The 24,975-nt window shown below is 40.7% G+C and overlaps 2 protein-coding genes and 1 pseudogene across 11 annotated transcripts in view; 1 reads left to right on the top strand and 2 right to left on the bottom strand.

Annotated features, from left to right (window-relative positions):
* The window catches only part of Cdkl2 (cyclin dependent kinase like 2), a 55,715-nt gene that overhangs the window by 26,620 nt on the left and 4,120 nt on the right, over nucleotides 1-24,975 (top strand). For 2 of the 10 annotated variants that reach the window (XM_031390988.1, XM_031390987.1), the window contains exons 11-14: nucleotides 860-983; nucleotides 1,149-1,255; nucleotides 9,018-9,106; nucleotides 9,960-12,012. In XM_031390988.1, coding sequence (XP_031246848.1) covers nucleotides 860-983; nucleotides 1,149-1,255; nucleotides 9,018-9,083 — 297 coding nt within the window. In that variant the 3' untranslated portion in view covers nucleotides 9,084-9,106; nucleotides 9,960-12,012. Of the gene's footprint in view, nucleotides 1-859; nucleotides 984-1,148; nucleotides 1,256-2,887; nucleotides 2,925-9,017; nucleotides 9,107-9,959; nucleotides 12,013-12,360; nucleotides 12,433-24,975 lie in introns of those variants that run through there. The other 8 variants (XM_031390986.1, XM_031390985.1, XM_031390989.1 and 5 more) reach the window with 7 other exon arrangements.
* Nucleotides 60-174, bottom strand: LOC116071599 (annotated as a pseudogene).
* The window catches only part of Odaph (odontogenesis associated phosphoprotein), a 7,102-nt gene continuing 4,549 nt past the window's right edge, over nucleotides 22,423-24,975 (bottom strand). The window contains exon 2 of the mRNA XM_031391101.1: nucleotides 22,423-22,742. Within this exon, the coding sequence (XP_031246961.1) occupies nucleotides 22,423-22,742 (320 nt within the window). The remainder of the gene's footprint in view (nucleotides 22,743-24,975) is intronic.

Here is a 24,975-nt window from a genome sequence, read left to right as displayed (position 1 = left end):
TCTTTGAAGGTTTGATAAAACTCCAGCAGATATTTTATTTTCTTTTTTTTTTAAAAAAAAAAAATATGGAACGCTTCACGAATTTGCGTGTCATCCTTGTGCAGGGGCCAAGCTAATCTTCTCTGTATCGTTCCAATTTTAGTATATTTTGTGTCCTCTTTAGTCCATAAGAAACCTTGAGGTCTTCTTTCAAATTGAACTCATTTTAATATGGCATCTCATCCTCCATTGCTGTCTAAACCCTCTCCTTACCTCGTTTTTTCTTCCACTGTATATAACTGACATCCTCTGTAAGTGATAGTCTGTCTTTCAGCAGTGGAAAGTAACTTCCAGCTCAGAAGTTTGTGCTTTTGTTTTTCTCACTGAGCCATCCCTTACTTACAGTAATGCTTACTTAGGCTGTTAAAGCTGCTTGAGTGGGTCTGGGAGTACAAGTATCAGAAGCTGGGTATAAGAATCTAAACGGACAGTAAGCCTGGTGGTGAGATCATGTGTCTGGAGTCCAACCGGTCACAGTTGCAGTAAAGATCAGCAGCTGTTGAAAACTCCAGGCGGTAGTCTAGTGCTGACCCCTCTGGCAGGAAGAGCCAAAATGTCTTGTCATCTTCAGTTGCCTATTGCTTGATGTGTCTTCCACTGAAGATTGCCTAGGGGGAGAAAAGAAACTAGAGAACAGATGTCCTACTTGTTAGCAAGTCTGATAAATTAATGGGGTGAAACCATTTTCTGTGTCAGTAATGTCCTTAAAGTTTCATTATCCTAGTCCTTGAAGTGACACGTGAGCATAGTAGTTACAAGAGGATGAAAGCCTGGCTCACCTTGAAGCTAATGTACGTGTGTCAATCATTCTGGTATTCAGGTCTCAGGTGACAAGTTCCTCCTTCAGGCAAACAAGAAGAGGAAGGAGTATTCCAAAGCAGACGTGCGGTTGCCTGAGCTAAACTATAACCACCTTCCTGAACTGAGAGCTTTGGAAGGCGTAGGTACGTTTGTGCACTTCTACTCTTTCAGCTCTTTGTTTATATTGCTAAATTGTAAGTCAAGTAAATGAACAATTCACTCATGTCTATTAACTAATAAGTACTTACAAATGTGGAAAACTAATAGTTCCTAATTTTTTCATTATGTGTTTGATTCTTTTTATCTAGCTCGAAACTCTAGGCTAATAAAGAAAGAAAACAAATGTCTTTCAGAATCTCGAATTCCCTCTCTGGCTGCCATTGATCTGCATTCGTCCAGTGTTGCATCACACCAGGTATGGCTATGCTCTTCACAGGTGCAGCTCAGGTGCAGAGATAGTCTTCACAGGTGCAGCTCAGGTCTCTCTCACTCAGATTGGATGGGCTTCAGAGGGAATGTGCTCTTAGGAATTTTGTAGGTCTCATATGGGATCAAATTTGTTTCTAAGTTCATTACACATAGAACTTTATTACACACATTTACTGCAAAACTTCTGACCTGAAATAACCCATTCTTTAGTTTTAGCTTTTGAGATGGAGCCTTTATCTTTATAATAAAAAACTTGCAAATAAATAAAAAACATCACATACCAAAATTAACCATATCAAAAGTCTATATAACTCAGTGAATTTATAAACAGTTAGAATTAGCATTCAGAATGGAAGCTGTGGGGCTTTATATAAAAATTTTATACTTTAAGTATTGAATATATTTTATACTCCTATCTACTACCCAAACAAAAAATCATGGTAGAGTTAGAACTAGAAGAGCAATCAGCTGTGCATCCTGTCTTAGCTCGTGCCCATCACCTGCACTCAGGCCCTCCTCACCCCTGTACTCAGCCTTTCTTCTTCTCTTTCCTTCATGTTATATATATTGGCATCTACATATGTTTATGTGTACACATGTACTTTTGGATAGATTCTGCATATAAGAGAGAACATGTTTCCTTCTAAGATTGTGTGATTTCATTTAATATTATACATTCCAGGTCTATCCATTCTCTTGCAAAGTATACAACTTGATTTTTCTTAGAGCTGAGTGATATTACACACAAACACACAAACACACACACACACACACACACACACACACACAGACAGACAGCTAGACTGATTCTGGTGTTTTGCTTTAGTGAATGAAACAGCAGTAAACACGGTGTGCAAGATCTCTATAGTAGGGTATGGGTATGCAGGAAAGGAGGCAGGGCATACAGTTTGACTTTTAATTGTTTGAAAAGTCACCAGACTCATTTTTGCAATGGCTTAGTAGTTTTCAGTGAATAAGGATTCCTTTCTCTTCACATCTTCCCCAACATTTTTTTAAAGATTTATTTATATATCTTTATTATATATATTTACAGTACATGTGTACATGTAAACACATGTAGATGCCAATATATATGGTATGAAGGAAAGAGAAGAGGAATTAAAGATTCATATATATATATATATATGAGCTCACTGTAGCTGTCTTCAGACACACCAGAAGAGGGCATCAGATTCCATTACAGATGGTTGTAAGCTACCATGTGGTTTCTGGGAATTGAACTTAGGGCCTCTAGAAGAGCAGTCAGTGCTCTTAACCACTGAGCCATCTCTCCAGCCCCGTTTTCCAACATTTGTTGTCAGATTTGTCAATGATGGCCATCCTAACCAGCACAAGGTGGTATCTCAAAGCAGTTTTAATTTATATTTTTCTTTTCTTTTCTTTCTTTTTTTGTTTTTTTGAGACAGGGTTTCTCTGTGTAGCCCTGGCTGTCCTGGAACTCACTCTGTAGACTCAGAAATCCACCCACCTCTGCCTCCCAAGTGCTGGAATTAAAGGCGTGCGCCACCACTGCCTGGCTAATTTGTATTTTTCTGATGGCTGGGGATATCAAACACTTTGAAAAATAGTTATTGGTCATTTGTATTTCTTTTTTCAGAAGCTGTAGAACCAACCCATTTCATTTGCTTATATGTGTAAGTTGACTGGCAGCTTTATTTCCTTGGCATTTAACTTTTGTAATTCCTTGTGAATTCTGTATGCTGACCTCTTGTCTGAAGACCCTTCTTTCCTACTCTGTGGCCTGTCTGTCAGCTCTGCTGACTCGTCCCTCTGCTGTTTACAGGTGTCCTTTCTCACACTCCTGGCCCTTGCTACTGGGCTTAGTTCCTGTGCTGTGGCTGTTCTATTTGAAACAGTCTGGCCTACCCAAATATCTTGATGGGTTTCCTTTATGTTTTTTTCTAAGTTTCAGGCTTTAAATGAAGGTCTTTGGTTCATTTTGAATTGAGTTTGGTGCAATGTGAAAGATGTACAACTAATTTAATTCTTCTGCCTTAGAAATCTAGCTTGCCAGCACAATTTGTTGAATAGGCTTTTCCCCAAAAGGGTTTTTGTCTTCTTTGTCAAAAATTAAGTGAGCATAGCTCTGCCATTTCATTTTGGGTCCCTCATATGATTCCATTGGCCCATCTGTCTGCTCTTTTCCAGTGTCCCTGGCTTTATCACTGCAGTAGAGCATGTGCTATGGTGCAGTGACCTCCAGTACTGCTCGTCCCCTTAGCACTTAGCCTACCCATGCTCTTCTGTGGTTTCATAGACATTCCTGTATTGTTTTCTCCCACTTTAATTCTGCATGTTAATTTTGGTAGTATAGACATTTTCACAGTATTAAATCTACCTATCTAGGAATATGTCTAGTATCTTCTGTGATTTTTTTTTTTTTCAGTATCTTGAAATTTCAGTCATACGTCTTTGGTTAGGTATGTTCCTAAATACTTACTTTTGGCAGGAGTTATTTTGGGTGGAATAGTCTCCCTAATTCCTTTCTTGGACAGTAACTGTTGGTGTAATGAGAGCTACTTCTGTTTGTGTTTGCTTTGTAAGCTGGAGCTTCATACAAGTGTTTATCATGACTGAGGCTTTTCCAGGAGACTCAATAGGTCTTTGAAGTAAAGAACCCTGTTTTCTGCCCATAGGAATGGCTTGACTTCTTCCCTTTAAGTCTTTATCTTGTCTTACTGCTCCAACTAAGATTTTGGGCACTGTATCTTAAAAGAGAGAAAAGAGTGGAAATCCTTGATCCTGATTTTAGAGGAAGTGCTCTAAGTTTTTCTTCATTTGATAGAATGGTGTGGTAGTTTGCCTAAGGTTGGCCCACATAAGCTCATATATTTGGATGCAATATTAGGAAGTGTGGCCTTCTTGGAGTAGGTGTGGCCTTGTTAGAGGAGGAGATGTGTCAGTGGGATGGGCTTTGAGAGTTCAAAAGCCTAAGCCAGGCCCAGTGGCTCTCTCTCTCCTGCTGCCCGTGGTCACCTCCTCCATCACTGTGTCTGCCTGTGTGTCACCATGCTGATAATAGACTAAGCCTCTGACACTGTAAGTGAGCCTTAATTGTTTCCTTTTAGGAGTTGCCATGGCCATGGTTTGTTGTATGAAGCATTTATTTCTGAAGTCTCCAGAATTTTTATCATGAAGGCATGATGAGCTTTGCCAAATAACTTTTGAGCTTCAATTGAAATAATTATATGATTTTTGTCTTTGGAGTTTATGTATGTTGAATCAACCTTGATTTTAGTATTAAGCCTACTCATAATATCTAATCTTTTTCCTCTTCCTCCTTTTTAGCTTTGTTTGTTTTGTTTTTGTTTTTGGTGAGAAAAGGTCTCTTCTGTCCTGGAACTTGCTAATATAGATCAGGCTAGCCTTGAATTCACAGAGATCTACCAGCTTCTGCCTCCTGAATGCTGAATTTAAAGGTCTGCACCACCATTGCCTGGTGATATATAGCCTTCTAAATGTGCTCCTGAATTCAATTTACAAGTATTTTCTTTTTTTGTTTTGTTTTGTTTTGTTTTTCGAGACAAGGTTTTTCTGTATAGCCCTGGCTGTCCTGGAACTCACTCTGTAGACCAAGCTGGCCTTGAACTCAGAAATCCACCTGCCTCTGCCTCCCAAGTGCTGGGACAAAAGGCGTGCGCCACCACCGTCTAGTATAAGTATTTTCTTAACGATGTTTGTATCTATGTTCATTGAGGAAGTAGGTCTATAGTGCCCCTCCTGGACCTCCCCTCCGTGTGTGTGTGTGTGTGTGTGTGTGTGTGTGTGTGTGTGTGTGTGTGTGCGCGTGTTGTGTTTACCTAGTTGGCAGTTTTCCTTCACGTTCTATTTTGTGGAGCAAGTTAGGAATTGATCTGGGGTTTCCTTGGAAGCTTGATAGAATTCAGTGGTCATTGTACCTGAGCTAGGCTTGTCTTCAAGGAGGGGCTTTCAGCTACAGCTCTACTCTCGTTACTGCAATGGGTTGGCTTGTGTTCTGTCTTCAGGGCTTAAGTTTGGTACATGACATGTTTTCAGAATTCTTGTATTTCTTCCAGGTTATCCAGCTTTTCAGAGTACAGGTTTGCGTTGTAATTTGTAGTGATGCTCTGAGCTTTACTGGAGTCAGTGTAATGGCATCCTTTGGTATCTAATTTTACTAATTTTTATTTTCTCTCCCCCTCTTTGTCAGATTAGCTAAGGATTTGTCTATGTCCTTAACTTTTCCGAAGAGCCGCCTCTTGGGTTGGGTTTGTATATTACCCTTTAGCATCAGTGTCATTGGTTTCTCCCTGATCTCTGTTAGTTCCTGTGCTGTGCTCTGTGCAGGATCAGCTGCTTGTTTCCTGAGAGCCTCGGGGTGCATCGCTAGTTGATTTATGTGATATCTGTCTCCCAGATTTGTAAATAGTGAACACTTCTTATAATAAACTCTCCTCTGCAGATGCCTGTGGCTACACCCCAGAGGTTCTCCTGGCAGGTGATTTAATTATCAGTTATCTCCCAAAGAATTTAAAGTCTTCTGACTGTTTCTTTCATGGCATGTTATCCATTCAAAATTGTATTATTTAATTTTCAAGCATTTTTGTGGCCTCTGTAGTTTCTCTTACCATTGATTTCTAGTTATGGCATCATGGTGTGGTAGGAGATAAGTAAATAATTACCTCTTTTTTGTTGTTTAATTTGTTGAGACTTGACTTGTGTCCTGTGGTGTGACCAGTTTGAGAGAACTTTCCATGTACTGTTGGGTGGAATATTCTCTTTATATTTTGTTTAGTTCATCCACAGTATATTTTAGCTCTAAAATGTCTTTGCTTATTTTCAGGTTGGAAGACCTATTTAAATTTGAGAATGGAATATTGAAATACTCCACTGTCATTGTGTCAGGGCTTATGTGGCTATTTATGTCTTTTAGTGTTTGTGTTATAAAATTAAGAACTCTAATATAGAGAGCATGAAGATTACAGTTGTTTTATGTTTTGGTGAATTGTTCTTTTTATTAATAGGTAGTATCCCTTTTCTCTTTCTCACTTAGCTTTAGTTTGAAATTCACTTTGTATGATATAAGAGTAACTATGCTGGCTTGTTTTCATTTTACTTTTGCTTGGTTGTTTTCTGTCCCTTGATATTAAGACCTTGGGTATGTTTGTTGGTTAAGTGTGTTTTTTGGAGAGAACACAATACCTCTTGTTTTTCCCCTAGTCCCTTAGTTCATATCATTTTAGTGATGAACTGATGTTAACATCAGGGACTCCAAAGCCTGTGACGTCACATGGGCGGGCCTCACAGACCTGCAGCTGCCATATTCCCAGAATCCATTGGGCTCACCTCCCACCTTTACCTGTGGCCACTAAGTCAGAACCTATATATATATCTACACACACACACACACACACACACACACACACACACACACATACACACACACACACACACACACACACATATGGGAAATGTTCCTCTCAAGCCCTCTCTCTCTCCCTCTTCTCTCTCCGCTACTGGCCCCTCTCTCAATTAAACCTCTTACACGGGAAACTGGGCCTAGTGTGTGGTACATCCTGATGCGAGCCGCCGTTCTAACACGTTAGCGGAGGCTATTCACACTTAAGATGTTCTGGAAGGGCTTTTCTGTTCCTGTGCGTGTGCTAGGTGATGTTCTGTTTTGCTGGATTATTGCTGCTTCTTTTCCTGCTACCATGTTAGTGCTGAGGACTTGCTAGTTTGCCGTGTTGGACACAGTCGTTTCCTTCCTCAGTCTGGTTTGTTTATCTATAGTTAGGCTGTGTTTTGTCTCTCTCCTTGTCAAGTCCCACTGAGGACCTTCTGCACTGCTGGTGTGACTGTTGTGAACTGGCTGGGTTTCTTCTTTTGAAACGCCTTTATGTCCCCATCCATGTTGGAAGACAGTTTGCAGGGCATAGCATTCTCCAGCTCACAGCTGTTTACTTTCAAAGCTGGAGATAGTTTATTCCAGATTCCAGTGGCTCTTATGGTTGCTAGGATAATTCCAATATTTCTGCCTTTGTCTCTGAGTTGACATTTTCTTGTGCTGCTTTTACGATTATTTCTTCACCTTTCATTTTGACATCCTCACTGTAATATGTCATGGAGAGTGTCCTCTCTGGTTTTTGTTTATTTATTTTTTGTTTTTTTGTTTTTGTTTTTTCGAGACAGGGTTTCTCTGTGTAGCCCTGGCTGTCCTGGAACTCACTTTGTAGACCAGGCTGGCCTTGAACTCAGAAATCCACCTGCCTCTGCCTCCCAAGTGCTGGGACAAAAGGCGTGCGCCACCACCGCTCAGCGAAAATGTCCTCTCTGGATATGTCTGTCTGGAGTTGTATATGCCTCTTGTGTCTAGAAGCCTACTTCTTTCTGTAAACTTGGGACGTTTTCTGTGATAATTTCTTTCCTTTTCTTTTTTGTGCAGTAGCCATCCTCCCTCCCCCTCAACAATAATGTGACTAAATAATCTGTCTATCTCATTCAATTTTACCTCTGTTCTTTCCTCTGTAAATTCTCAGGTTTGGCCTCTTGATTGTATCCCAGCCATTCTCCTATGCTCTTTAGTCCATGCCCCCCCACCTTCCATATATTTGTCTGTATTATCATCTCATGATCTGCCCATTTGTTTTCTGGGACAGGATCTCTCAATTACCTGGAATGTACTCACTAGGCTAGGTTGCTTAGCCAGCAAATCACATCTATGCATGTGTCTCAGCATCTCCAGTGCTGAGATTATAATAAGCATGTGCTGTGATGCCCAGCTCTGGGTAGATTCTGGGCAGTAAACTCAGCTCTTCACGCTTGCAAGGAGCTTCACCACCTGCGTTCCCAGTGCTCCACTCTGCTGTAAACCCATACATCAGATTTTAGCATTCCACATGCCCCCTTACTTAGTTCAAAATGTTCAGTTATTTTCTTAAGTCCCTGTGCCTGTTTTGGCCATTTATTTAAAGTACATTTTCCTCTACTTTGTGTAATAATTATAGTGGCTTTGGTTCCAACAGATTTTTTTTGGTTTTGTTTTGGGTTAAGTAGGAGAGATTGGTTGTAGTAGGGCCATGGCAGATCAAAGTGTCTCCTTTTTGTTTGTGTTTTTTTTTTTGTTGTTGTTTGTTTGGGGGAGCTTGGTAGCCTAGGCTGTCCTTGAACTTGAAATCCTCTCATCTCTCTAGTGCTGTGATGATATTTAGTTCTAAAATATCTTCTAAAACTATATATTTATTTTATTTTATATATCTGAATATTCTGTCAGCATGTATACCATATGCATACCCAGTCAGAATAGGAGCCCATGAAAGTGGATTGGAGTTACAGATGTTGTCAGCCACTATGTGGATGCTGGGAATCGAATCCAAGTATTCTGAACCACTAAGCTCTCTCTCCCTCCTCTCTAACAATTCTCTTAATGTATATAAGCCAAGAATGGTGATGTATACCCGTCATTCCAACACTTTTGGATTGAAAGCAGGAGGATCAGAGTTCAAGGTCATTTTTGGCTAGATAGCAAGCTGCAGGCCAGTCCTGGCCACAGTAAACTCTGTTCCCCAAACAAACAAACAAAACAAATAAAATATGTATAAGTATACAGATAGGGGCCTCTTACTTCATCCCTTTTCATGAAAGCAACTTCGGCTACAAATAGCAAATCCTAAGCATGTGAGTCTTAACAGATGCAGTCAGAATTCTTGTGGAGTAGGAGTTTTGCAATTACTGGACACCTGTAATGCTTGTTTATTAATTTATAGGGAGCAGGATCACCCCTGTCAGATGATTCTGAGGCTGATTTGCCTCGGATGGAACACCAACACTGAGACTCATTTTAATCCAGAACAGGGTAGGTCTGATTCCTCACACTCAAAGCTGTGTAAACTCTTCATGAGAAACTTTAGTGAAAACATTCTCTAGTGACTCCATGAGAACTGCTGCTGGCAAGGAAGTGGTATATTGCTTAGAAGATCAGGGATAATGTCCTCCAGGAGAGCACATGTCTCTCCAGGATCAGGTTTTTCCCTGTAGGCTTGCTAAGCAAGATCCACTCTGGTTGCCTGCCAGTTTCTGTCCCAGTCCCAAAGTCTACTCTATATAAACAGTACTTGCTTCATAAGAAGTAACACTTTAGTGCCCCAGTCCCACTCAGACTTATTGTAATAATAATCTGCTGGAACCTTAAGGTTAACATTTCTTATTCAGTATCTCATTAATTCTATGTAGAATATGATGGTGATAAAATTCCACGTGCTTATAACTATCATTGCAATTAATTTATTAACTTCAACAGAATATTTTGAACAGCTGAGGCATTAAAGCTAAATTGACTTTCAAGTGAACAAAGCTTAAGTGCCAGCCCTCATTTCCACAAGCCCTACTAAGGCCCCAGGAAAGGTCTCTGTGACGCAGTCCCTGTGTTAGCTCATGGGAACTATGAACAATCAAGTCACGAGAGCTTTACTAGTTGTGCACTCTATAAAACTTAGATCAGTCATTGTTTGCATAAAATGGGACAGGATGCTACACATGATTGTTTAGATTGGTAGTTATCTTAAAGATTGTCTTTAAAATATTGAAGTTTCTTAGACAACACAGCACCTGCAAGTATTACCGACATACTCAGTATGGGAAAGTAAGTGACGTAATAGTCAGCTTCCAGAAGGATCCTGGTAAAGTGTTGGTGTGCACACTGCTTTTAGATGCTGCCACCACTTGAGATGACGTCCTCTTGCACGAGAGTACTGATGCCCCAGAGGAGATCTGCAGTTTGATGTTTCCTTCTGGAAACCTACGCTTTCTAAGAAAGGCTTTGCAGAAGGAGGGCAAACAGACTTCCAGAGACTTCAAAGGAAGACTGAACAAGTGCCCTTCACCCTTCCAACCTGTGATGCTCTTTCAAGATATATCCATGGAACAGCAGTGACATGGTTCTTGTTATATGAATGTGCATTTGATATTAGTAGATTGTGTATTTAAAGTTATCTGAGATTAAACTAGTAAAAAGGGGAGAAAATCATTATAAGAGGTCATGATTTTATGCATTGAACTTTGTGTATTATCTATATAAATGTTTACAGTTGAAAAAAATGAAAAAAAGCTAGGGTCTGTATGAGAAAAGTTCCTTTTACCTTAACCATAAGAACATATTTTAAAAGCTTGCTTCTAGGCATGAGAGTGGTGCGAGCCTGTGGTTGGGTGGGGTTAGATGTCTGTCCTTGTTTTCTGTCCTTGTTGACTGACTGGTCTCTACTGATCTAAGAACTGCACTATTGTCAGTCTGGCCAAGAATCCTGTTTCTAAAGACTGTGGTGTTGGCTAGTCTTCTGTATTGAGATTCTGGTGCTAATGTTCGGCATGAAAAGACGGGATGGGAGCGATGTCGGGGAGAGTTTTGTGGGTATACCTTTGAATGAAGATATTTTTCTCCTTGAGGAAAAAGGTATAAAATATAAAAATAAGAGCTTGGCGCCAAGCTGCCTGGCAGTCCGTCTGGTTGTCCTGGCTAGTCCAGTCGTCCCTGAGGCACCCAACCAAGGAGGCTTTTAGAAGCTTTGACGGAGTCCACTCTTGTCTCTGATAGTTTGAGGTTGATAGTGGACAACCCACAGAAGTTCCTATTGCCCTATTACCTCAAGTTCTTAGCCTTACCCCAAAGCCTTTTTACCAAGGTGGAAAGTCATTCACGTATTCCACATACGCTTTCTAATGTATAGGTCTACAACCTTTTAGGTGGGAGGATTAGACCATTTTGATTCCAGGGTCATAGTGTCTGGGTTTCTAGCTATGCTCTCCATTTATCATTTGAAAAAATAATTGTTCAGGGGGCCCAAATTTGTGTAGTGTTTTTGCATTAACCAACGAATAGAATCTTTTTTTTTTTTTAAATTTGTTGACTAGAACTTAGCCTAAGAATTGAACAAGAATTCTTCATTCCCCTGGAGGACTTAAAAATGAAATCCTAAATGGACACTTGGAGTAGACATTCAGGATGAGGCAAAATAAAGGGTTCCAACATAAAAAAAAATCTGTTGGTAATAGTTGAAAAATATTGATTTTTATTTAAAAGCTGTGTTTTAAACCTCTGACCAAGGGTTTGCCTAGATTAGCAAGACTAACATGCTAATAAAACTCACTATATCAGTAGTAATAGACTTTCTACCAAAATACCACTATTTATTGTTATTTTGAAAATATTGCCAGCAGCTAGCAGCGTGGGGAGGAGACAGTACTTGGAAGCTGATCCACACCCAGCTAATTTCAGGGCTGTTTACACGTAAAGGCCAGTGTGAGAATATCAGCCTGACAACAGAGGGTCTGCGTCAGCTACTTTATAATTTGTATTCTTGAGTTTGGTATCTTTGGCCAGTAAGACACTTTATGAACTTTACAATTAAGAGATTAAGAATAATTTCTTAAGTCCTTATTGATACCTGAAGATGATATTTTGTTAGTCCTTGGTGTGGAACTAAAGAAGTAAACGCTATTTGAATGTCTCTAGGTACTAAACCAACATGTTCTCTTTGATCAATGCGTGGGTGTTTAGTCTCTTCCTACAAGAATGTGATTTATGTAAACATGCTAATGTGAAATCAGTTGATGTACTTTTGGGAGACAGGGGGCTTGCTGTGCCCACCTTTGTTTTAAAATTAATAAATATTGTCTAACTAAGCACGATAAATGGTTTTAATTCATATTAAGAGATTATAAATAATATACCAGTGTATGGTAATTAATAAATAAAACTGAATTAGCTAATATCTTTCCTCTTTCTTTTTGTACAGATTCTGGAACATAGGGGTGAAACGTTAGTTTGTTAGTTTTTTTTCCGTATAGTTGTTGATATATGTAGACAGTATTGCAACAAAATAATGTTTTATAACAACTGTCTGGCAAGAGTGTGAGAGACTCAGGCCCAGGTTAGAGCCTGGGTTTTGTATGTGTGTTTGGAATTTCAGGCTTCCCACTGAAGAGGGGACATGGAAACATTTTCTTATGGGACTCTTAGTTCTTCTTGTTTTTAATCTTAGTACCATATATGGTTGAATCTGTATTAAGCTGTTGGTCAGACTAGACTGAAAAATGTGCTTGAATTTTTTTAAGGTGTCCTCATGCAACCAGAGAGTCGGGAAGCAGAGGCCATGGGAGCCCTGTTACAGGGTTTAGACTTATCCAGTGAGTTGTACTAACTTTTCCACTATTGTTTTTGTTGAGTATGTTTACCTCAGAAAGAAACCCTTAACTCTTCTACTTGTATAAAAAGTTATGTTCCCATATTTCTTTTTAATTGTATGACTTTTACCCCCTCTTCTTAGCTTTAAACATAAAGTGACTTAAGAATGTAACTAAGCCTCAGTGTATCTGCTGCTTAATGCGCTCCTCTAAGAAATGCTTTACCTCAGCTCCTCTCAGTATAACATTAGTTTTGGACACCTGATACATTACCCACTGCAAACTTTCTTTAAAACAAAAATATCATTTTACTTTGGTTTTCATGAAAGATTCTCTCCTCCCCCCCCACTTTGGATCCTTCTCTAATTCTTTTATTATTTACTTTGGCATGCAAGATCATTTCTTATAGAAGTGAGAAAGGTTCCAGTAAAATTCCGGGAAAGCTATGTCAGTTAGCAAATAGGATCATGGGAATGAAAACACTTGTATCTCAAGTCACTACATTTTTCCCATTTCTAGACTAGGGTGAGGCCTCCATAAGGGGAGGGACCTTAATGGTAATGCTCCATAATGGTAGCGTCACTGCCATTGTGATTTTCCCTTGTCCCTCAAGATTAGGAGCCAGAGTGTATTAATGTGTTTCTCTACTAGGGTAGCAATAGGAATAGCAACTGAAGTCAGAAATACCATTCATATTCCCTATGTAAATAGGTTTACACAGTTTAAGAATTTATTATTGATAAGAAAGCCAACTGGTGTTTGCAACATAAATTATGGTTATGGTTATTTACAGCAGAAAACAATTTGTAAAACATTTATGTAGATAATAGAGCTGGGGTTAGAGAGATGGCTCAATGGCTACAAGATCCAGCTGGTTTCCTAGCAGACCTGGGTTAAATTTCCAGCACCTACATGTCGGCTCACAGTTGTCTATAACTCTAGTTTCAGTGGGTCTGATGACCTCCTCTGGGAAAATACCCATACACATAAAATACAAAGTTTTACTAGCTTATATGAGCTTTTGGTGCATAGACTCCCAGTATGACTTGCTTCCTTATCCACTTATAAAGGAAGAAATGCGTTTTCTTAGTCATTAAGCAAAGCTTCAGTCAATGGCTACTGTACTGATTTTCTGCTAAATTCTCTTCCCTTAATTATTAGACATGAAAGAAAATGGGATTATGCTGGGTGGGTTATGTTAGTACCGACATATCTACAGAACTGCATAGCCTTTAAAATGTGGTGCAGGCAGGGGTAGATGTTGTAGGAACAATCATGGTAGTCCTCAGAAGTCAGTATTTGAAGCTACAAAAAGTTTGCAAGAGAGTTCTGTGAGTTCAAGGCCAGCCTACATGGCATGGTAAAACCATGTTAAAAAAAAACAAACCAAAAACTATGCTTCATTTTAGTTTTGCCAAATTTTCCTCCAGAAAGACTCTCACTGGGTAAATAGATAGTTTTTCTAACATTACATATTGTTATTTTTGTTATTTTAAAATTTTCTTAATTTTATGCGTATGGATGCGTACCATGTGTGTGCCTGGTGCCTATGGTGAGATAACATGTGGGTGCTGGTAACTAAACCCAGGTCTAGGAGAACAGTCAGTGCTCCTTACCACTGAACCATCTCTCCAGCCCCTAGCTAAGATTAATACATTTTCTTAATTCTGTAATTATAATTATATAGTTTATAATATATTATAATCTATAATAATTTATGTTATGTTAGTAAATTTTATTTTAGTCTACCTGATCTCTTTGATTTAGACTTTCTTGGCTATTGCTCATGTTAGCAACATTTTTACATCTTTAAATTCTTTTTCTGTTCAGTGGCTATTTAGATTCTTTTTTTTTCCCAAGACAGGATTTCTCTGTGTAGCCCTGGCTGTCCTGAAACTCACTTTGTAGACCAGGCTGGCCTTGAACTCAGAAATCCATCTGCCTCTGCCTCCCAAGTGCTGGTATTAAAGACATGTACCACCACTGCCCTGCAGATTCTTTTTTAAAAAAAAAAAAATTTTATTTATTTATTTTATATATATGAATACACCGTCACTGTCATTTTCTTCATACACACGAGAAGAGGGCATCAAATCCCATCATAGATGGTGGTGAGCCACCATGTGGTTGCTGGGAATTGAACTCAGGACCTCTGGAAGAGCAGTTGGTGCTCTTAACCACTGAGCCATCTCTCTAGCCTGGCTATTTAAATTCTTATGAGTTAAATATATAAAAGATTTTAAAAAGAAGAGATCAAAGCATATTTGGGCTTGAATATTGGAGCGTTTTCTCTGTAGATAATTTTTCCTACCCCTAAAAATAAAAGGAAAGTATATGACTACATCAGATTGTTATGGGTCAAAAACTAATACTGAGAAATGCAGTCTAGTCAGAAGAAAGAAAGGGGACAGAGCCCAATCCCTCTCTTGGGTCTTGGACAGAAAATAGGATGAGCAGTAAGTACTTCTGGCCTGAAGGATGATGTCACTGCTACAGGACCGGGCAGAAGTTACTGAAGAAGAGTTAATTACTACAGCTGGCTCTGTCCTGGACAGATGTGTTCTGCCCCAAAGCATATTCCAGGAGGTGGCAGTAAAGCCCTACTCACATAAGCCATATCCATCCCAAGGAGGGAAAGGTTTATATGAATGCTAGCTTCTGTTTGCTTTTGTCCATGCATCAGAAAAATGGTTATTTTCTATTTTGAATTAGATGTAATCATGTGTGTATATACATGTGTGTGAGTCTGTGTGTGGGTATGTACACATGTATGTAGGTGCCCATGGAGCATCAGGTCCTCTTTAGCTGGAGTTAGAGGTGCTGGGAACCAAACTCACTGGGCTATCTCTACAGAACTCTTCAGTATGTTGATGCTTTCGATTTTGTCAGGGCACAATGTGGTAAGGTGAGGATAATCACTTGAGCCATGGGATGGTCCCGGGGACACTGCAATGGCATCAGAAAGCACCAGTGCAGGGGTGCTCTCTGGTAAGCATTGAGAGCACACTGTTCATCGAGGCTCCAGGAGTTTATGAAATGCACTGGGTACATAGAAGGCTGGGTGGTCATGGTTTCCTCACAGCCTCGGTGATTATCTGGGCTTCCCGGATGCCTCAGGTGGCTGGGGACTCCTAGGTCAGCAAGGCAGAACAGTAGCTGGTTAGAAACATGAAAGTGATGGTAGAGAGCTATGGAATGTCATCAAGAGTTCCAAGTACAAGAGGAAGGGTTTGCAGGGTTAGGAAAGTAGATTCCTTGCCAAAATGAAGCTGGAGGATGCCTGAAGGCAGAATGACAGGAATGCTGAGCAGACCATGTTAAGAGTGCCAGTCTTACAAGGCTTTGAACATCTTCAGACCTGACTGGAGAAGTGTAGAGCAGAGGCAGAGTGGCAGTCAGTCCTCACGGTGAATGGACACTGCAAAGAGAACTCATGCTGGCCACGGCTTTCTCCCGGGATTATTAGTTTGCACAGTGTAGCCTCAACCTGGAGACAGTTAGCAAATACAGCTCTCATCTGTCCACCAAGGCTCTCAATTTTAAAAATACACAGCAGAGCTGAGCAGTGGTGGCGCACGCCTTTAATCCCAGCACTTGGGAGGCAGAGGCAGGCAGATTTCTGGGTTCAAGGCCAGCCTGGTCTACAGAGTGAGTTCCAGGACAGCCAGGGCTATACAGAGAAACCCTGTCTCCAAAAAACAAAAACAAAACAAAACAAAACAAAATGCACAGCAGAAGTTTTTTTTTTTTAGAAGAAACTAGCATCTAAGCCTTTTTTGTTGTTGTTTAATTAATTATTTATTTACATCCCAAAATTTGGTAGTAGTTTGAAAAAAAAGAAAACTCCATTGATGGGCTCCCCTCCCCAGCTGAGCTTTTCCACCTAAACCCTCCCCTTCACTTCTGGAAATGGGGGGGCATTTTTTTTATACAAGATATTTCTCATCGGGATTTCCTCTCTCCTGCCTGTTTGCACCTCTCCACCTACTCAAATCCATATCTTCTTTCTCTTTCTCTTTTAAAAAAAAGAAACACAAAACAATTCATATTTTTACTCCCTCATCACTCACTGTAAATCAATAAACATGCCCATATTACAGATAACTGGCATCTAAGTTATGCCTAAAAATATGAGTCCTTAGTCCATGTCCTAAAACAAAAGACTGAAAAAACAAGACACGGATGAAAACTGAATGGGGAGATGGGGTGGAAAAAGAGGGAAGAATCTGTGATATGGAGACTGGAGGGTTTTAAACAATAGTTAGGTCATATTTCTAGTGCTGTGTTCCTGACAGCTACTCCTGTCCCAAGCAGAACAGTGTCGGGTTCTTTGCATGAAGAAAATTTCAAAAGACATTTCCAAAGTTAAAATGTTTATCATATGCAGACTATGCAGTGAACAACTGTCTCTTGTGCATTGGCTCTTGGATGTCCTGATTTCTCAGGTTGAAGACCCAAGGACCTGGCTGCCATTGGTGGTTATGGGTGGATACGGGCAGGAATGAGCTGGGTCCAGAGTGAGGGAGGCCAGCAGAGGTTCTGAGCTCAATTCCCAGAAGCCACGAACATGATGGCTCACGGCCATCTGTACAGCTACAGTGTACTCATACACATAAAATAAATAAAATAAATCTTTGAAAAAAAAAAGGTGTGTGCCACCACACCTGTCAGGGAAGGGAGATGGTATTGGTACACACTAAGACTATGTTAGGGGAATTCTATTTAGTCTATTCTTGCTAACTGCTGGTCAGTGGAGCATTCACATGCTTATTTGATAAACAAGAGCCATCACTGTAATAAGTGTGCATATGCTGATTTCCTTTATATTGTAGTAGTCTGAAAAAAAAAACTCCATTGATGTGCTGGAGAGATGGCTCAATGGTTAAGAGCACTGATTGATTGCCCTTCCAGAGGAAGCGGCTGAGGTGGTCATCAGATGTCTCAAAAGGTAAAGGCCTGCCACCTAGCCTGACAGCCTAAGTTGGATTTCTTCCTCCCCACCCCACCCCCCCTCCGTGTATGGCTTCAGTGTGTCGCAAATCAGTTATTTAGTAGCAGATGGTTGCAGATCACACACATTCTTCCTTCAGCCTGGATGCCTACCTCTGTTGGCCTCTGCAGCCTTTCTTCCTTCCTGCTGAGGTGGCTTCCCTCTTTGTGATGAAGCCAGTGTCCAGCGTGAGACTGAGCAGTTTCCCAGTTGTAAATATTGCTGTATTTTGATTGGGAAGGGTGAAAGCAAGAATGACTTCTGTGCAGAGATGGAGGCAGTGAGCCCTCTCCCCCAAATCTGTGTCATCTTTTGTCTTCTTAGCCCCCAAGCAGCTCTGTTATCAGAAGTTCCAAAGTCTCAAGATAGCTTCCCCATGTCTGTTGTTCATCACCAACAATGGAAGCTCAAATGCAACCCAAGGACCTGGCAGCCATTGCTGGTTATGTGTGGCTATGATCTCATGCTCCCTACTTCTCCCTTTGAGGACTGTGCTTCCAGGCAACCCTCCCTTTCCCCGACTTCAGGCAATCGAGATAAGATGTTCTCAGCCTATGTGGCACAGGGTTGTAAGACTCTGACGAGCCTTAACTACTGGGGACTCCCTGAGTGAACCACACGGAGCAGGGAGTTGATACAAAAGCAAGAGGAATTTATTGTTCCAGTGCGCTGGGGCCGTGCTGCACCAGAAGGAGAGGCAAGGACCCTGGGTGGCCAGTCTGGCAAGTTTTTATACAGTTTCCAGGGGTGGAATAGAGCATCAGCAACTAGGCACAATATGATTGATGGAACAGTGCGCCCTTTAAACTGATTTGGTCTTTAGGAATGAGATAGTAGGGGCTTCTCATATCTGCAGGCAGCCAATTGTTGGTCTGCCCCATGGTTTTTCCTTCCCGAGCGGAGGGGTGCCTACATGCTCCATGACCTATCTCTTCCAGGAGGGGAGGTGCCTTCATGTTCTGGGGCCTGGTGGAATTTTCCAAAGGCCCTGAGCTGACCTCTTCAGGGTCAAATGACCCATTCATGGGGATCACAGATATTCTGCATTTCAGATATTTATATTATGATTCACAACAGTAGGAAAATTACAGTTATGAAGTAGAAGCAATTATGGCTGGGGGACACCATAACACAAGGAGCTACGCTGAAGGGTTACAATGTTAGAAAGATTGAGAACCACTGGTCTAGATGCTCAGAACTCTTACAACTAATGTGGGTATCATTAGGAGGTTGGCAGTGAGGTCTGCGAGGGTGAGGTTTTATTTTTCACCTCTCTCTCTCTCTCTCTCTCTCTCTCTCTCTCTCTCTCTCTCTCTCTCTCTCCAGGGTTTTTCTGTACAGCCCTGGCTGGCTGCGAACTCAAAAATCCGCCTGCCTCTGCCTCCCAAGTGCTGGGATTAAAGGTGTGTGCCACCACTGCCTGGCTTTTTTCACTTCTTGTTAAGGCAAAGATAAATATAAGATTAACTTCTATGGTTTTTTTTTTTTAAAGATTTAAAATTTTTTAAATTATGTGTATATGTGTGTTCTTGTGTGTGTGTGCACCTGTGAATGCTGGAGCCTTTGGGCTCTGGAAGAGGACATCAGATACCCTGGAAGTGGAGTTACAGGTGGTTGTGAGCAGCCTGACCAGGTTGCTAGGAAGTAAATTCAGGTCACTGCTGTTTATGCTTAACTGCTGAGCCATCGACCCAGCCTCTCTGTGTTGTTTTTAAGAATGCTTCTAGGGCTCAGTGGTTAAGAGCACTGACTGTTCTTCCAGAGGTCCTGAATTCAGTTCCCAGCAACCACATGGTGGCTCACAACCATCTGTAATGGGATCCAATGCCCTCTTCTGGTGTGTCTGAAGAAAACTACAGTATACTCACCTACATGAAATAAATAAATAAATCTTAAAACAAACAAACAAAAATACTTTACTGGCATTAGATTTCTATGACTTTGAGGCCAACCTGATCTAAGAGTGAGTTCCAGGACAGCCAAAGCTGCTACACAGAGAGAAACCCTATCTCGAAAAACTGAAAAACAAAAAACAAAACAAAAACCAAAATAAAACAAAACAAAAAGAATGCTTCTAAATTATCATTTTAAAATGATGTCATACTATAGAAGAACAACAAGAATTTCAAGATGGCTTTTACTTTCAGGAATATCAATTGTAAAAACATTTTATTATCTAATCACCTAACTAACCACTTACTTACCTACCTACCTACCTACCTATTGCTCATCTATCAAGTCCATTTTTTTTCTTGAATGATCTGAGATTGAATTCTTGAAATTAGACTCTCATTCTCTGTCAAATGCCCCAGAATCTCTTTTCTGAGAACATAATATTCCCTTCCAGAATTGCAAATTCAGAAACTTAACTGGTATAACAACATTACTAATTACATTGTTCATATTCTAAGTTTGCCAGATCATTTATGGCCACCCCCCAGGACCCCTGCTCCAGTCCCCAGCCCCCACTGCCAGCCTTTCCACTTCAGGTTCTGCCAGGCATCCCTCACTACATTATCCGGCATGGCAGGTTCATCTTCGTTAACCTTCTCCTCTTATGGCATCAGCATTTTTGAAGATGCTAATTTTGAGAACATTCCTCATTTTGAGTTTGTTATAGGATTAAATTGAGCTTATCTGTATGGGACATAAGTAGAATTTTAGATTTACCTGGTTATTCACACCTCAAAGCCAAAGTACATTAAAGAATGATCATGCAGGTGGTGGTGGTGCATGCCTTTAATCCCAGCACTCAAGAGGTAGAGGCAGGAAGATCTCTGAGTGTTCAGGGCCAGCCTGGTCTATAGAGTGAATTCCAGGACAGCCAGGGTTACACAGAGAAACCCTGTCTCAAAAACAAAAACAAAAACAAAACAAAAAACAACAAAAAAGAATGATCATATCCCCCTGTAAGACCCCTTTACTCCAAAGCCAGCTACATGTTAAAAGGAATGCACAACATGTTGAGAGCCCTGGAGAAGCTAGTTCCCCTGGAGGCATTGGTGGCTGGAGACACCCCAACTCAACACACTTGTCAGGAGTCACTATGTTTTAGAAGCAAAATTCATGAAGTCAGAGGAATGATGGAAATGTGTTTAATGGAAATGTGCTCAATGTTTTGATTACAAGTGTGTGCTACCTAGCATAGAGGCATCGTTACCCATCACAGGGAGTGGGGCGGTGCTATCTCAAGTTACCTAAAGAAGTTCCTGTCAAACCCCAAAGAATTAGCCAGCTTTCAGCAATAGACACAGTGATTGATACACCAAACCTGCCATCCATCCTTACTGTGTAATCTGAGGTTTACACACCACATAACACTGCCTTGTAATGAGCTAGACTTAAATTGTAAACTTGTATTTATATTTATTATTGTATTATTAAATATTGTATTATATTTATTATTAGTGCATGAGAGCTGTCCATGGTGGGGGGAGGCACATTGCCACGGTGTGAGTGCGGAGGTCAGAAGACGACCATGTAGGCGGCTCTCTCCGCTACCCTTCTGCGGGTTCAAACTCCGCTACCCTTCTGTGGGTTAAGTCATCAAGCTTGTGACCTGCTAAGGCATTTCTCACAGGCCCAGAACTATTGATTTTTTAAAATAGCAAAAGTTCTAATGTTTGGAAAGGAAGTGCCCTAATCAAACCTAGGGTTGGTTTGAGACAGCGAGGTTCTGTGAGACTGCCAGGCACATAGGTGTTGCTGTGCAGAGCCAGGGAGAGACATCAGATTAAAATCCAAATCTTTGTCATTCTTCATGTTTGCCCAAGGGTGGTTTTTTTTCTGGTTTGTTTTTCCTTCCCCCAAACAAACAGAGTGTGTGAAGTTCATTTCAAAATATATATTTCAGGATTCCAATAGGCTTTAACTTAAGCCTCTGAATTTGAAGGAAGTATCTCTTCTTATACCACTGTCTACCGTGGCTTAGGTTTTTCCCTTTACCATTTGACATGGGAAAGAAGCATGCCGGCATGACAATCTGACTTCTTTTCCTCGATGTCCATTCCCAGAATTCTCATGCATTTGTGTTTTTCTGATTTTTCTTTCTTTCTTTGTTGCAGCGATAGCAGCAGCATTTACATACAGTTCTTGAGAACGAGTAGAAGCCACTAGCCACATGTACAGAACCCAGGTTCCCATGTCCTGGCAAAGTGAGTGGCACAAGCAAGAGACAGGGTTTGATAGAGAGGCCAAACAGACAAGGCCTTGTTTCTCATTCCCCCCAGAGCACAAGGGCCCCACTGTTGAGCTATAGTAAACTAACGTCCAGGTAATTTTAAAGCCCACTGTTTGATTAGAACCATGTTGAAGGTTTGAAGAGAAGTATGGGTCTATGTGACAACCACAGGAGAAACAGTAATGTATTTGTCTAGTTAATATGAGCAAATGGAAATATTAAAAGTAAGTTAGGATATGACAGTTAAAATATTTTGAGTTGGATAGTTCCGTGTAAAATTAGAGTATTACCAAGAGCCAGTTACTCTAGAAGGCTTTTTGCTTTCATCTTTATAGTTTCTTTAAAGTTCTTTGTAGATCCACTTGCTCTCTAAGATTCCCACTGAGTATGAAAGAGTGTCATTAATGGCTGCACTTGGCTCATAATGGTCTTGTTAAAATGTCCTTCACTCTAATTTGGAAGTAGGGGTTAATTAATACTGCTGGTGTCTAAGTACTGATAGAAATTATTAGAACAGCCCATTTAAAGACTTTATTTGCACTAATATCCTGTGGAATAAGACTGATATTGTTACTGCCAGATTTTGTAAGCAAAAATGTGTAATCCAAGATTCTCATTGTTGACAAAAAAAAAAGAAAAAAAGAAAAAAGAAAGAAAGAAAAAAAGAAAAAGAAAGAAAGAAGGAAAAAGAAAAAAAAAAAACCTTGTCACTGTCATTGAGGGAACTTAATCTTCCAATGCAGTGATTTTTAGATTGGAGAGAGAAACAGTTTTGTCACTTTCCAGAGGTGTCGATTCTTTTGCTTCAGCACATTTGGGCTTCTCATTTCTCCGTGCTCTCCTCAGATGAGCTTCCGCTCCGGAGCCGTCTTCCAAGAAAGAGCCTCCAAGGAGTCAGTCTACCACGTGGTGGGTAGAAAGGCCGGAACTGGAAGCGACGAGAGTTTGGAAGGAAGAAAGGGAACCTCGGGTAGAAGAAACCGGGCCTCCTAGGTGGAAAATAAAACGTGGGTGTCCTTGTGCCGGGCTGGGCCCTTGTTGCCAGATTCCTTGTGGTGGGTGGAGGGGTAAATGTGAAGATCTGGCAGTCTGTAGGGTTCACGTTATTTTGTGAGCCTCCAGGAGGGGTGACTACATCTTGTCCTGTGGAAATGAAAATGTAGGTCAGGAAATGGGCCTAGCAGCAGAAGCAAAAGACAGTTAGATCCTTAGTTAGATCCTTCAGGGTGAGGGTTGGAGAGAGATGAGAATCAGAGACATTTCAAAGCATGACTGAACTGCAGTGGTTCGAGGAGATGGCGCATGGACACAGCTAATGATCCACATTTCTGTCTGGGGAACTGATCCAAAAGAAATATGTGTTTATCAAAAATACTAGTAGCCTAAACAATCCAAATGCCCATCAATAGGAGAATATCTAAATAAACCATGTTAGTCGTACAATGAAACAGTTCCCTGGAGTGAAAAAGCAAAAACGGCCAATACCTAGAAACCCAGACGAATTCAAGCTATAATGAACAATGGAAATTAGACACAAAAAGGTATACATTTTATAAGAGTCCATTTATGCTTTATGGTTGTGGCACAGCGCTTGGGAGACAGAAGCCGGCGAATTTCTGAGTTCAAGGCCAGCCTGGTCTATAGAGTGAGTTCCAGGACAGCCAGGTCTATACAGAGAAACCCTGTCTCAAAAAAACAAGCAAGCAAACAAACAAACAAAAAAGTCCATTATATAAAGTTCATGAATAAGCAAAATGGAGCTAAGGTTAAAAAATAAGCCAGAGCAAGGGTCAGTGCCAGAGCGAGGATCAGTGCCAGAGCGAGGGTCAGTGCAAATGTGATTTCATGGAGGAGTCAACCAAGAATCTCTTTAGCAAGGCTCTACACCCTGGTCTTAGTACTCCTTAAGTAGATTGGATATATGCAACATACACACATATGTGTGCCCCAGTATAAAGTATGGTGAAACTGTACTTTAAGAGGATTTTTTTTGTGTATGATTTAAGACTCACTGAAGTAGACATTTACTTACTATTAAGAAGATAAAGAAAATAATGCTGAAAACCAGTGCACACATCTTGGTTTTGAGAAGAAATTTGGATGTAGCCAAGTGTCAATTCTTCCTGTGCCTGAATCACCCAGTTGAGTTGGTCTTGCAGAAGTAAGCTCTGTTGTGCAGAGTTCTTTGGCTTTGAACATATCAATCTAGACATGAGAAGTCTGGACAGATGTGAATGGTGGAAATGTGAACATCCTCCAGGAAGCTGAGAGTTCTGGTGAATTCAAGACCCAAACCCAAACCAAACCAAACAAACAAACAAAAACCCATGTCTCTCCCTGGAGAGTTGATCTGAATTCCTTGGCTACACTGGATAAAATTATCTAGCCAGAGCTCTTAGTTCATTTTTAAATCTGCAACTCTTAGAAATGTCAGCTTTGATCACCTGGCTGTGGCTGGTTGGGCTGTTGATAGACACTTGACACAGTCACTAGCTAGTCACTGGCATTGAAGTCTCACTCGAGAATTACTATGAAGACACAATGGGAGACGTTAGTAGGAGATGTAGGACAGTGGCTGATGTGTGACTTTTTGGCCAGTTGAATTTTGACAGAGAGGCCAATCTCCATGTAAGAGTAGCCCTCCTCCCCACTCCAGATGGTATGTATATTCATATTTACTTGTATGTGTGCATGTGTGTGCATGACTATGTATACACATGTGTGGAGACCAGAGATTGATGTTAGGCATCTCTATAACTTGATTTTTACTTTATTGAGGCAGGATCTCTCACTGAACCCAGCACTCTCTGATTCAGCTAGTCTAATTAATCAGATTGCCCTGGTCAGTGGATGCTGGAGAGGAAGACATTGTCTTCAGTGATAGAGCCACCCATGCTCCAGTGGAGACCTTCACACCCATGTCCACTTGGGTGGCCTTGGTTAAATCCCAAAAAACAAGCACAAAGCAAAAACTAAACAAGACAGGAAAGTGGGATGGAGATTTGTGGGAGCACCTGGGAGGGGTTGGTAGTTGATAGTGGGGGATGGTAAGAGAAGGTAGAGGGATGGGTGTGGTCAGACCTGTATGCAGTTGTATACAATGTCATACTTGTAAGTTAATCATTTTATGAGGTCAATTATTTTCCTCACACCTGTCCAGGCTACTGAATATTGAAATGATATGACTGAAATTAGGTCAACAAACATCAAATAATAGAAGATGACTAAATCCCACAGTGTTCATTCTTTCTGATCAATTCCTAACTTTTTTAAAATTTTATTTATTTTATGTGTATGAGTACACTGTAGCTGCACAGATGGCCGTGAGCTATCATGTGTGTGGCTGCTGGTAATCGAACTCAGGACCTTCCTCCCC

This window comes from Mastomys coucha, unplaced genomic scaffold, assembly GCF_008632895.1.
Source record: "Mastomys coucha isolate ucsf_1 unplaced genomic scaffold, UCSF_Mcou_1 pScaffold22, whole genome shotgun sequence".
Lineage (NCBI taxonomy): Eukaryota > Metazoa > Chordata > Mammalia > Rodentia > Muridae > Mastomys > Mastomys coucha.
The sequence above is the reverse complement of the archived record's forward strand: the minus strand, read 5'-3'. Positions and strand labels throughout refer to the sequence as shown.